Genomic DNA, 13,503 nt, shown 5'->3' on the forward strand with positions numbered 1-13,503 from the left:
GTGTGTATGTGCTTTTGTTATCCTTAAGGGAGCGAGTGTGAGATACAGACCTTCAGAGTGAGGACGGTGTTTTTAAAACTGAGGTTATTTCATTAAACAAACTTCTCAGAGAAATATAATAATTAGGGGGTTTGCATTTAAAGTGAGTAGAGGGTTCAAATAAGTTCAAATTGTTGACGAGATTAAGAGTTGCTTCAATACTATCTTTTATGTTGTAATCATTTGAAACGAATAGAGTTGTTTAAAAAAAAAGTCCTTATGTTCTTTAAAGTAATGCATGGTTTTAACTCAAAAATCACAATACCAAGGTGCAAGGAGGATGAACAATGATTTTTAAAAGTTGTGTGCACACATTTCAGCCCCCTTGATTCATTATGGATTCATTAAGGATTATTGGTTATGGATGGATTATTTGCATTCAGTGGCACATGGTAGCTCTTTTAGCTTGGTCACACAAAGCTAGGATTTAGTCCGTTTTAATTGATCTCCAGCTCTCTGCTCTCCACACAGTTTCAGGAAGCATCTTGAGCATGTTGTAGTATACATGCTTTCAGACACTAGTGTGGTTTCTCAATATTTGTCGCCTTCACCTCTTCTTTTCTTTTTCCACTAAAAGACCAAGGGCCGACAACACCAGTGCAATTTTCCACTTTTTGTCACAGCGGTGTGAAAATGGTCTTCTCGTATCATAACAATGGACTACCGCCGCCTGCTGGCATGAAGAGTTATTCCCTCTCACGCATGCACAGAACATACAAGGTGGTTGACCATCGGCTGTGGTCTTTGCGGTGTGCTCTAGTCCAACTTTTTGGCCAAGACAAAGGGCGACGTGAGGGGACGCCACAGACGGCCTTCGTTACTAATGTTTCTTTGCCGTCTGCTTGTTGTGTCAGAGCCTTTAGTTCGGGCTGAATCTTACTCTCAGCCTCTCTTTAGCAGAGAGTGTACCATGATCTGATAACATCCTATACACTAGGTCTTTGCATTCATGTCTGCCCTTAAAAGGTAGATGTCCTTTTAAATAATCTAACTTTAGGAGTAAAACTAGTTACATTTCCGTTGTCCATTATTGATTAGGAGCCCATAAGTTGTTTTTTATCTGACTTGCTTTAGAAACCTTTTTTTTTTCCTCCTCCTCACATGGAGGAGATTGGGTCACGGTGGAAGTCAGACCACCTTCAGATAGCACTCAGATTGTTCTGCATTCAGGATGCATTTACAACTAAATTTTTTATAGAAAGGCCTTTCTGCCTTTAGTATAGTAATCTGTGTGTGTTTGTGTGTGTGTGTGTGTGTGGTCAGTGATCAGCTGCTCTTGAAGAGCATGGGCAGAAAGGCGATAGGCATCAGATGTAAGTCTATTTATCAGAGCTGACTCCATTCTTCAACTCGCTCCCAGTGCCAGGCAGACTTACACAAGTAACCAGTCCATTATTCTCTCTCTTTCTTTTTTCTCCACGTCCCTCCACCTTTTCCCCCCTCTCTCCATCTCGACAGTGTGTCTCACTCGGCTCATATCTCCTCCTCTCACTCTCTTCTTCTCCGGCTGTCTCTCTGTCTGCCTTTCAGCGCTCTTTCCTTCTAGTCATTCTCTCCATCTCTTCTTCCCGACGTTTGAAGTCTTCCCAGATCCCACAGCAACATATGGAGAGCGAGCGAGAGAGAGAGCCTCAGTGAGACTGAGAGAAGGAAAGAGAGAGGGAACACATTGCATGATCAGTCAGGAGTTACACAGGGTTGAGTGCTGCAGGGTGGCTGCTGGTGAGGATTGAGAAATATATGACAGATTTCCTTGTAAACTACCCAAAGAGGGAGTCTAGAAAGTGCTGTCTCTCGCTGTCTCATGCTGACAAACATATTAGTCACTGCATTTTTTTCTGCAGCGAACACACACACACGCACACACTCACTCACACAAGCGCCATGGGTTTTTGTTCTTTTTTCTCTTCCTTTTTCTTTCTCTCTTTCTCTTTTTTCTCTTCCTCGCTCACTTTCACCAGCACACACTCCCACACACAAAAACTTTCAAAGTCACACTTCTCAAGCACCTACTCTGGGGGAATGAGTGTAGATGAAAAAAAAAAAAAACATCCGGCTTTTCACTCTGTGTGAAAGCCTGACAGATGTCCGAGTGTGTGTGAGGGTTTACTGTGTGTGTGTGTGTGTGTGTGTGTTTGGCCACAAGGCTGGAAGAAAAAATAGAAAGCGAATGTGTGGAAGACAAAAATACCAGGATGGAGCTGGTCAGCGTGTGATGGTGTGTGTGTGTGTGTGTGTGTGTGTGTGTGTGTGTGTGTGTGTGTGTGTGTGTGTGTGTGTGTGTGTGTGTGTGTGTGTGTGTGTGTGTGTGTGTGTGTGTGTGTGTGTGTGTGTGTGTGTGTAACAGACTTGAAGGCGCTCCTATATAAATATATATAGTCCAGTGGAGAGCAGGTGCCCTTACAGCTGCCTCATAAGAGCCGTCCTCACCTGAACTTTTTCCAGATCGAGTGTTAAACTTGTGCTTTCATGTAAATACTCACATTTAAATCTGCTGTGTTGGTATGCTAAATGTAAAATAAAGATCATAATGCAAAAACTAATTTTAGCTTTTTTAAACTACAAACATTACCTTCAAGAAATGTTCAACTTTTGTGCCTGAACTTAAAAAAATATGATCTATTGGGAAACAATTTTGATCCATTTCAACCTGTTATGGCTTTTCATTCAAAGGCAGGTTTTTTGAGGCTGTAAATTAAAAAAGTCAGGGCAGAGGTCATTAAAAGGATCCAAACTTATAATGATGCCTCTATAGTTGCTATTAAAGCAGACAAGACCAAATGAGTAGGATTGCTTCCAGAGGGTCATTGTCTGACAAGGTGATCAGCTGAAACAGAGTTTTTTTCCAAAACATTTCACATTGAAAAGTTTGACAGTGAGTTTTATGTTCAACTGATTAAGAAGCAGGTTGAGATTTTTTGCCCAAACAGTACACGAGACAACGTTAGTAAAGTGGTGAGATGTACGGATTTGTCTGTTTGCCAAAACGATCAGAGTTTCCTTTGCAATGCAAATCATTGTGCCCACAATTTGCACATCTGCAAATGGATTGGGTACATGTTTGCAAACCTTTGATAAAAATCTGCAGGGTTTTTTTTGTTTTTTTTCCTCACTGAAGCCTGTCAGGGGCTCCATAGAAAAGTCATAAGCTTACAGTCATCGGCCATGCAGGTTCCTGATCCAGAGTTTTCTCTGCTGCAGAATTCATCAGGACATGCAACCAAGGGCAGCCCTTCTGGGAGTCATCAGCCTCAGCAGACAGCTGGCCATGTCAGCCACTGCTATTAATGTGTAACATAGACAGAGTTTTAAAAACACTGAAGGTTTCAAAGTTGTTAACATGTCAAGGGGAAGCTGCAAGTTCCTTCATCCAGACGTATACTAAAGGACTTTTAGTCAGAAAAACCAGAAAGGGTTTATTCATTCAGAGGGGATTCTGTGTCTTTACTCACTGACATGGGTTAGGCGCACTGATCCCCCCCCCTGTTCCTCTGAGCCACTATTCCCTTAACATTACAGCCGAGTGTAGGTAACCCTCAGGAGGAATAAGGTCAAAAAAATAGGTCCAGAGAGAAGGGAGGAGAGGAGATTAAGAGATGAGGGGGACAAGGGACAAGGAGACAAAGGTAAGGAGAGAAAGGAGGAGAAGACTAGAAGAATAGAGGAGAAAAGTGAGAGAGAGGGAGAGAGGAAGGACAAGAAAAAGAGGGTGTGTGTGTGTGTGTGTGTGTAAGTAAGTGTGTAGGTATGTGTGTGTATGCTGATGAAATCTGCCGTCCTCAGCAGCCTCCCGTTAAAAGAAATCGGATTAGCCCTCCTCCGGGAGAGAACCTTCAGGAATGCAGATGACGGATTGTGCCGCACAGGTTTCTCTCCTGGACTCTTAGGGGGCCACACACACACACACACTCACTTCCACACGCGCACACACATCATCACCACCAGACAAAGAAGTGAATTTTTCACTCACTCCCTTTTCTCTGCAAAGGCCACATCTTCATTCAGTCTTATTCATAAAACCATGATTGTACGTGATTGAAATAGAGAGAAGAGTCGTGTCCTCACTATCAATTCCCTTTGTCCTATTGACAAAGCTGTTTCCCACATTGGATTTGTCGCTTGCCAGATTTTTCAATTTGAAATGATTTTGATTTGATTTAATCACTTTTGAACAAGAGAATCAGGATTTTAATGAACACATTCTCCAGGTACGATAAAGGTACCTCACAATTTTCTTGGTGACATTGCAGGAGCATATTGACAGATACAAACACAAAAACACAGAAAGGACAGTGACAGAATGATTCCCAATGTCCAACAAACCTATACTATACACTTAACCTCTTCATGGATATTAACTGTACCAGTGAGGGTCTACCTTCTAAAATGTTGTGACTAAGTAAAATGACCAAAAGGGTAAGCGTCTTTCTGGTTCCTTTGGAAGGTCTTGTCTGCATGTTAAAGAGATCTAACAGGACACATGTCTGGCCCCGTCTGAAGCCAACCAGCATCTCTGCAGTTCACTTACTAAGACCACACCAAAAAAGATACTGATTTGGAATACTTTAGGGTAATATGCATGGCAGACATCGAAATGATGAGTGGAGTTGGATAATCGAAAGAATGTGAACGGGGGTGTGGGATGGAGGTGAGGGTCAAGGAGGGTGGGATGGAGTGATTAAGGCGTGCTTAGATACATATGAAACTGAAATGGGTGGGAAATGGGAAACTGAGGTGTGGTCTACGTTCCTGAATTAGGTTTTACACCCTGTTCTTGTTAATCCAAACAAACAAATAAATGAAGAATTTTATGATCTTTGTTTTTATTTTGAAAAAGGAAAAGAAAACATGTCCTTGTAGTTCAACCTTGGTGTTTCTTTAACTGTATAAATCCAGATGGTAAAATCAATAGATTTAAAAAAAAAAAAAGTATGAGTCAGTGTTGTTTCATGAGAAACTTTTTCTACAATTTTACAATGTTCCCTTGTGCAGTTTTTTTTTTTTTTTTTTTCATATTACAGACTTCTTTTTTGTGATTAATTCTGCATGTATTTGGGTTTTTTTTCTCTTTCAGAGCGGCATGGCGTTATATGATCCAGCTGCAATGCAGAACGGGTAAGAGTCTGACAATCAATCCATCCTTGGCACCAGCTAATACACTCACCTCTTGGCTCATAGGGGCCCAGTCAATAATACTGTCATACATAAAGATTAATGTAGTGTCTGCACTTTGTCACTGTTTGATTAAGGAAATCTGTATGGACTTCGAATATCTGTTTCCATTGGTGGGGTCGACTGAAAAATAGCACAGGGTAGCTGAGTTAGCGTGTGTGTTTACGTGCATCTGGTCTTTATATATGTGTGTGTGTTCCTGTACGTCTTTATGTCTTGATTTAATGGTGCTATAGAAATAAACGACCCGGCGACATGTTTTATTTGTCCCTGCAGCTCTGAAACAGGAAAGAGAGCTCTAAAGCCGCCCAGTATCTCCCTGTGGCCTCAGTCGTTCACAGGAAGCTCCTTATTCCCCGCTTCCTAAACCACTTATCCCCTAGTGACTCCGAGTCAATCTTAATAAAAAAATATTAAAAAAAAAAAACACTACCAAAAACGGGATGAATAGCTTCACTCATTACACACAGCCTGCCATGTAAAAGCCTGCTTTGCTCCAAATCCGCTAAATTATAATCCCACAGATACTTGTGTTAAGCAACAGACCTGCTGCGAGAGGAAAGATTCGCTCTTAATACATTCAGCCAGAAACTTTAGCCTCATAATTATATCGCAGAAAATAAAGGGAAAAGGATGAGTTTAGTAGAAAATAATGTGAAAGTAGTCAACCAAATTCAAGGCAAAGTGGAAAATGTTTAATAGAGTAAATCATTTTACAGATATGGTGGAATAATAGTCAGTTAAATAAACTCTGGAAATGCTTCCATTGCAAAAAAAACTGAGCTTGCACTTTTGTATTTCTATTATTACACAAACGATTCTTTGTTCAATGACAGAAGATTTTGAAGACTGTCCATCGTTTTGACAGATTTTGATACTGAGGGCAATCTAGTGATGCCCAGAGTACATCGAAGAGGTGATTTAATCAATTAAAAAAACATTCCCTTAGAGCATGTGGGCTTAAACACGAACCCAGGCACTGTAGGCTATGTTTATCCAGTTTCTGACAGCGCGTTGAATAGCTGTTGGCTGGAGGCCTTTGAGCGCGTCTGTTACCTCTACGAGTCGAGGGTGCTGAAGCTACAGCGGGGCAGCATGCTGCAGGATTTCTTCCCGCTAAGGCGAGTGCTTGCAGCTACAATTAATCCAACATTCATGTCTAGTTCTGATCTCTTCAAAAGAATAAAAGTTTTCCTGGCTACAAAACTTTGTGTTAAGTAGGGCTGTGTAATTCCAGTCTCCAGAGTGGAATCAGGACGAGGGTTCAGCCTTCAGAAAAGTTGACAGCCGTGAGAAGTCGTCTGTCTCAAACAGAGAGGCAAAACCTAAGGACAGTCGCCTCTGCTGTAATCTCCCCTGATGTGTTTAATTCAAGTTGAAGTGAGCACGTAGCTGAAGACCCCGTGAACAAAGAGAAAGGTTTGAGTTAGAGGCATCAATTGATTTTAGTTCAGGTAGCATCTAATCAAAGTTTATTCGTAGAAAGGGAACATAAAATGATGCATGATAACACTGGAAGCCAGAATTTTTACAACTCATCATTGTCATTCCAAATGACAGACAGATATAGCTTCAGGACGGGGATCAAACCTGCGACCAGTGCAATGAGGACTTTTATCTCTGTACATGGGGCGCCTGCTACCAAAAGAGAACCCCAAGAGCTAATTCTGTACCTTGAAATGTAATGTTGGTTAACCCTGGTACATGATTAGTCTAATAGTCTCAGCCAGTAATATGATCTGATCTTCACTCAGGCGACAGAGACCACTTCACAGCGACCCGGGTTTGCTTTAAACCCTAAGCAATGAGATAACTTGGCGTGACAGACCACCTCCCTTCTGTGCGACTGATGTCATCGAGAAATGCATTAAGCATTTTCCAAGCTCAGCGTACAAGCCTGTTACTTTAAGCCTTGCAGCTCGGTACAGTATGGACTTAATACTGGAATCCACGTTGAAGAAAATATTGCTTCATATGACGACGAAGCTCAATTTGACGTGATAAAACCCGACTTTTCAATTGAGAACACTATAAGACGCTTCATGAAACTTTCATTAGGTGTTGGAAATACAATACATGGCCGAGTGTTTGCTCTGAACAAGCAGCAGAGTGTGTGCGTGTGTGTGGTAAATTGCAAGTGTCTTGTCTTTTATATAGACTACGAACGATTTATACAGACAAAGAGCTCAGTTAATGCTTCATTGTTGAACTAAGGTAATAATATTTAACATCTATATTCTGCTCTGTAGTAATTTGACAAACTAATTCTGCTTTATCCTCTCATCTCTTTCTTTCACCTCCATCTACTTCCTTGTTTTCTTCTTCTCTTTTCTTCTTCTTCCTCTCCATCCCTTCTCAGGTTCTACTCCTCGCCTTACAGCATTGCCACCAACCGCATGATCGCACAGACCTCCATCACGCCCTTCATCGCTGCTTCCCCCGTCTCCACATATCAGGTGGGCATTAATGCACTGCATTATGAGTAGATTGCTGACTGTGTATGTGTAACAGGAGGGTTTGTTTTGTGTAAAAAGGGATTGATGAGAGGGGGCGGGCTGCAAACACAGTGTGAGCTTCTCTCTTCTACTTCTTCTCTCATCGTTTCTTTGCTAGTCCAGCTGTGCTGGATGACATCTGTTTCGTAGGCGGCGAACACAACAGAATCAGAAAACAAGCACTGGGAAAAAAATAGGGATTAAAAAAGGCTGACAGCGTAGAAAGATGTAAAATCACCCATCAAGATTAAAAGTGTCTGGGAAAACAAAAACTTCTCTCCCTTCCAGTTTCCTGACCTCTTTTGTGCATAGCTGCTAACGCGATGAAGCGCTTTCCTTTTCCCTTTTTTTCACATTTTGTGTCTACTCTCTTGGATAAAAACGCTTCCTCTTCCACAGTGAATTTCCACACACCTCACGGCTGTGATCTGTGTTAGTAATGAAGCAGAACAGTGACGTGAAACATTGGCTGTGTGGGATGTCAAGAGCGTTGACCGTCTTCCGTCACCGTGCATTTCACGCGGCGCCCTTTGCCACTTTGAAACATCACAAGCCGACGCCTTCGTGCCCTCGCGCTCCGACGCTATCTTTTAACATTGTCTCTGTTTTTGTATGCAGAGGAAGGGAGGGGTGGAGAGTGAGCAAGAGAAAAGCGATGAAGGATAGATAGAAGAATAGAAGGGACAGATGGAGAGAAAGACAACTAGGGAGAGGAGGACGGATAGTACGGGTGGTGCTGATGGCTCAGGTGGGGAGGAGGAGGAGGAGGGGTGTCGCTGAAGGTTGCTGTGCCCGTCTTTGAGGCAAGCTTGATTAAAACTCTGGTCTAGTACCTGTAGTGGAGGGGTAAGGGGGGAAAAAGGAGGAGGAGGCAGAGGAGGAGAGAGAAAAGTGGGCCAGGGCGCATCTCTAATCCGCTCTCAGAAGGCTTCCCAAATTGATTTATCAAAAACAATGGCTGGGCTTTTGAGGAATATTAATCCTCACAGTTTCAATATCGGGCAGCTCTGCCACTGCTTCCTGTAATATTGCCCTTCAGCCAGTCACGGCGGGAAGGTGAGTCCTTCATCTTCTGTTCAAGTACAAAGAGACAGAGGGAAAAGAAAAGAGAAGACAGGCTGGGCAGCTACATGCACCAGACAAAAGAAAATCACTTCCTTTTATGATGGAAACTATTCCCTTTGTGAAGAAATCTCAGGCTGCATAGAAACTAACATTTATAGCATTTGTCCACGTATGAGGATAGCCTCTGTGCTATGAGTTTGATGGCATTTATTTATCAAATGTGCAAATGATCCATGCCAGCACCAGTGTTCTGGCGTTCTTTGAAGCCCGGTGATTGTCTTTGTTTCCTAAAAAAGGAGCTTTAATGATCCACATGACAGGACCAAGATCTCAGCTCGAGCCGCTAGCCAACTTGTGGTCTGGTTTACATCATTGAAGACTGGCTCACTGGTTGACTAAATATGTTTCTGGCTAGCTTACTAACTAGCTAACTGGCTGGTAGTTTGGCGTTATGGTTGATTGATCAGCCAACTGGCTGATGGACAATTGACTGGTCAGTTTTCTGGCTTATTATCAGGCGCCCAGGTTCAGCCAAAGGTGGAGAGTTTTTTTTAGTCATGATGTTTAGTCATATCTTTGAATCAAACTGAACCTAGTGTCATAGCCAACCGTGTCCAGTTAGTTTCGGTTGTAATAAAAAATAATCAAATCCAACTTCTAAGAGCTGTTTTAAAGTGACTTTTAAACATAACCAATGCATCTGTGGCCGTCAGCCCTGCTTTTTAATCGGTTAGTAAATCTTACATCATTATTATTGTAAGTTAAAAATATCTTCAAAGATGCCAAGAGCACTCAAGTAAGTTAAGTTTTGGCTAACAGGGGCGTTCACATCACAAGTACCAGGTCTACACTGCATAAAGCAAGGACATCATTTCCATCTGGAATAGAAGCTGCACTCTTTCAGGCAGCATGAACTTTCAGAAACACCACTGTTTTGTTTTTTTTTTCTGTCAGGCAGTTCAACAAAAGTTTGACTTAAGTAAACTTTGATTCCAAATAACACGACCTCCTCAGCACACATCCTATCGGAAACGGGCATTGGAGCAGCAAAAGTTATGATTACATGTTTTTGTTTTGGGAGAAAAGATAGTGAACATTTCAACTTTGTGCAACTCTAAATTTCCCCAAGTTCTGCTCTCCAACTAAACAGTGCTCAAATGAAGAGTCTGTCAGAATTTATCAGAGGGAACTGCGGTACCATTAATCAAAATGTTATTTTTTACATTCTGATGTGGTCAGCATTTAGTCCGTGTCCATGATTGCCTTTTTTGTTGCTCTTCATTCTACCCATCAACTGCTTCAACTTGATCTATCACTGCGGAGAAAGTGAGGGATAGTTTAAAGGTCTTTGATAACAAGGCATCTAAGATTGTTAAAGGGATACTTAACCCATTTACATGATGCTGTGTATCATTAGAAACATGGTAGAAGTGTTGAATGGTCGTGAATCCAACCCTCATTTTGCCCCTTTGCTTGAAAGTTTTCTTCATGTGATGCAAAAAGCGTCATATTGCATCACATGAAGAAAACTTCCAAAAATGAGGGCTGGATTCACGACCATTCAACACTACTACCATGTTTCTAATGATACACAGCATCATGTAAATGGGTGAAATATCCCTTTAAGTGAATCTACAAAAGCAAAAGACTACATAAAAAATAGTACAATAAAATATGAAGCATAACAATTCTATATATGATTTGGATCATAACTGGTGCACTGGTACAACCCTTAAAACATGAGGAGGGGGTGAACTTTTGGAGTTGTGACAGTAAACATGTCTGTGGCACTTAAACTGTTTTAAACAAGTGGAAGTGCGGTCACTTGTTTTTTTTATGATTTGCATTTTGTTGTAGAAGTACATTTGGAGGATAGGGTGGATACATTGCAATGTCTATTCTAGTTGACAGGTTGCTGTGAAAGTGACTTTTTAATCACAGAAAGCCATGCCCTATAGTATATAATGCTTTATCTAAAAGGTACACCAAATGGGACCATCAATTACGAAGGAACATCGTGCTGTAGTGACTTAAAATATTTGAAAATGACCTGGCTGTGAGTACATTTTTACATTATTCCCAAAGAAATCAAAGACAACTAAAGATTTTATCTATTTCTTCAAACAAAAAAAGTCTTCCCAAAGACTGCAGCTCTGTTCTCGATTAAATAAACCCACGATGGTCATGCAGTATCTCAGTCAGAAAACACTGCAGATAAGTGATTAAAGATAAGCTTTCTGTGTGTCTATCTGCTGTCCTGTTCAGCTGGGGAGAACAAATACTGCCATGTATAAACAAACAGCCTTGGCGTCAAGTTATAGAATATCAAGCTTGTTTAGGTCTGGATCCAAACCACGCATTTGGGTTGGCTCAGAGGATTGATTGCTCTTATAGCAGATTATTCCATGTTTGTCTTTGTTTAATCTAATCATTTTAGCAGGATCATCGGCCAGCCTGTGTGTTTGTCTGCTACAAGCTGTCTAATTCCTCTCTCCAGCACATCTAAAAGCTCCGTTTGTTCTTCCATTCCTCCAGTCTCTTGATCATTATCTCTGTCACTGTTTCATATCTCTTTAACTTTCTCATCCTCAATTGTAAATATCCATGTCTGTGAATGTTTACCTCTGGTAATGGATCGGCATTCCTCTGAATTTTTGCCCAGGAATTGGAAAACTCCCATCCAACACTTTTATTCAGTTTTCTGTATTTCTATATTTGAATAATAAGCAGCGCGCTCCTCCAATCAGCACATCTCCCCATCTTGCAACTTCACTGGCTGTTAATGTTATAATATTATCATTATAGAGTTGTTTGGGCTTTATTCATAAGTCATACTGCTGGAAATAATGAGGGTGAGGGAGATTTCCTGCTACAGTCTTGCAAATACTTTTTATAATTCCTGAGCACAACTTAATCTGTGTAAAGGTCCGACGTGTTGGTGCATTAAAACCAGAGCAGTCCTCTTAAAGACCTGCAGACTCAAAAATACATACTGTGAATATTTCAGCAGTGTTTATTGCTGAACATGAGACACTTATTGGATCAGTCTAAGATTGAGTAACATTTATATAGTCACAATGGTGATTTACATTTCATGTGTTTCTCCTCAGGTCCAGAGTACGTCATGGATGCCTCATCAACAATATGTTATGCAACCTACAGTAAGTACTATACCATTCCCCTGCAGTAGCTGCCCTTGACTCCCCATTGGGACCCACTATTAGTTGAAAACTAGAGTTGGCTTCCAGTGTGTCGTCTCTGCAAAACGTTGTTCAACTTGTTAAAAAAAAGTTCATTTCAAGTTCAGGCTAAAACAATTTTATAAAATGGAGGATTTTTTTTTTATCTAGAACCGTACAAATAATTGGAAAAGTAATATCTGGAAAAAACATTAGTGTCCAATCTTTTATTGCAGGTCAGATATTTAACCCGCTAAATTGTAACTAGCACCGACCATTACATCGTCATAGCTCTTAGATGATTGCCCCGCTTTCGTCTTTCAGTTGCTATATTCAGCTCTATAAAAACATATTGTCTCATTCTGATAACCACATGTTTCCATTTTTCCTAAATATACAAACACATTTTTGGTTGGAAGTTTATAGGTGTTTGATTTGCCAGGAAGTTTCATTAACTTGACCACAAAACAATGCAGACTGTTACTCAGGGTAACAGTCCAGACAGCAGACAGGAGGGAAAAATATATTCACCAGATTTAGTTCACCAACAACACTAAATACAAGTGAGGTAATCACATTGAATCCATGATTTTTTTGGGTGGGGGGCCACTGGGTCTGCAAAGAATGAATGCACTTGTGAGTTATTATAAAATAAATCTCTGGTAAGGTTATTTTCTAGTCCTTCTCATGAGGGTTGGTGGATGTTTCACTGTTTTATTAGAAGCCAGAGAATAGGCTACAGTATGTTTCGTGCATGTGTTTAGACAGACATGATTAGTACAGCATTTATCTTCACTTTTTGGAGCCATAGTCCTAGTTTTGCTGGAATATATCCCAGAGTTGCCTTCCTAATGTTGTAGCAACAAAGTGCTTCAGTAGTTTACTAAATTGTTCTTAAGTTAAGCTTTAATTGATCCTTGTGCTATGAGCGTTCTCGTTTTGTTGCTTGGGGGATTTAAATCATTCTGCCAGAGGCTTTAATGTTTGCTGGAGGCTTTTTGTGGCCCCTGAAGCACATTCAGAGTATGCTGTTCTTAATTTAACTCAACCAAAGCCAGAGAGCACATGTAATAGATTTTTACCATCATCAAACTGTTTCACTGTACTGGAGAGAAAAATCTGTCCAAACAAATCTGTTAATGTGCGGTTGTACATTTCAGGAAAAGCACCTCAGTATTTCATATAGTAAAACGTAGTTGAGATTTGTCATATTACTTGAACATGTAGTACAGTTAGCCATTGTTGCATGTAATGGATGCATGTGAAGAGGGCCACTCTCAGAAAGAGTTATCTCTTTACTACCAAAGTTCACTGTTCTGTTTTTATTAAATGTTGCTTTACCATTCGGACCCAAAGTATTTAGAGGACAACTTGTGTTGCTCTGTGTTACAGTTTAATGGTAAAGTAGACAGATAGATGGCTTTATTTTCCTATATGGTATATTCATATTCAAATATTGAGATAATAACTCACTATAGAAACTATAAATCTTGAATGTCAACACTGTCAAGTACTGAAAGGAGACCCTGTGAGTCAATAGCCTTGTTATACTT

General features: G+C 40.7%; 1 protein-coding gene across 8 annotated transcripts in view; it reads left to right on the forward strand.

Annotated features, from left to right (window-relative positions):
* The window catches only part of LOC306839969 (RNA-binding motif, single-stranded-interacting protein 3), a gene marked incomplete at its 3' end in the record, with an annotated part of 278,776 nt that overhangs the window by 235,732 nt on the left and 29,541 nt on the right, over positions 1–13,503 (forward strand). For all 8 annotated transcript variants that reach the window (XM_079368934.1, XM_079368937.1, XM_079368936.1 and 5 more), the window contains 3 exons: positions 5,114–5,154; positions 7,571–7,667; positions 11,882–11,932. In XM_079368934.1, coding sequence (XP_079225060.1) covers positions 5,114–5,154; positions 7,571–7,667; positions 11,882–11,932 — 189 coding nt within the window. The remainder of the gene's footprint in view (positions 1–5,113; positions 5,155–7,570; positions 7,668–11,881; positions 11,933–13,503) is intronic.

The sequence above is a fragment of the Symphodus melops genome (genome assembly GCF_947650265.1).
Source record: "Symphodus melops genome assembly, chromosome: 18".
NCBI classification, from domain to species: domain Eukaryota; kingdom Metazoa; phylum Chordata; class Actinopteri; order Labriformes; family Labridae; genus Symphodus; species Symphodus melops.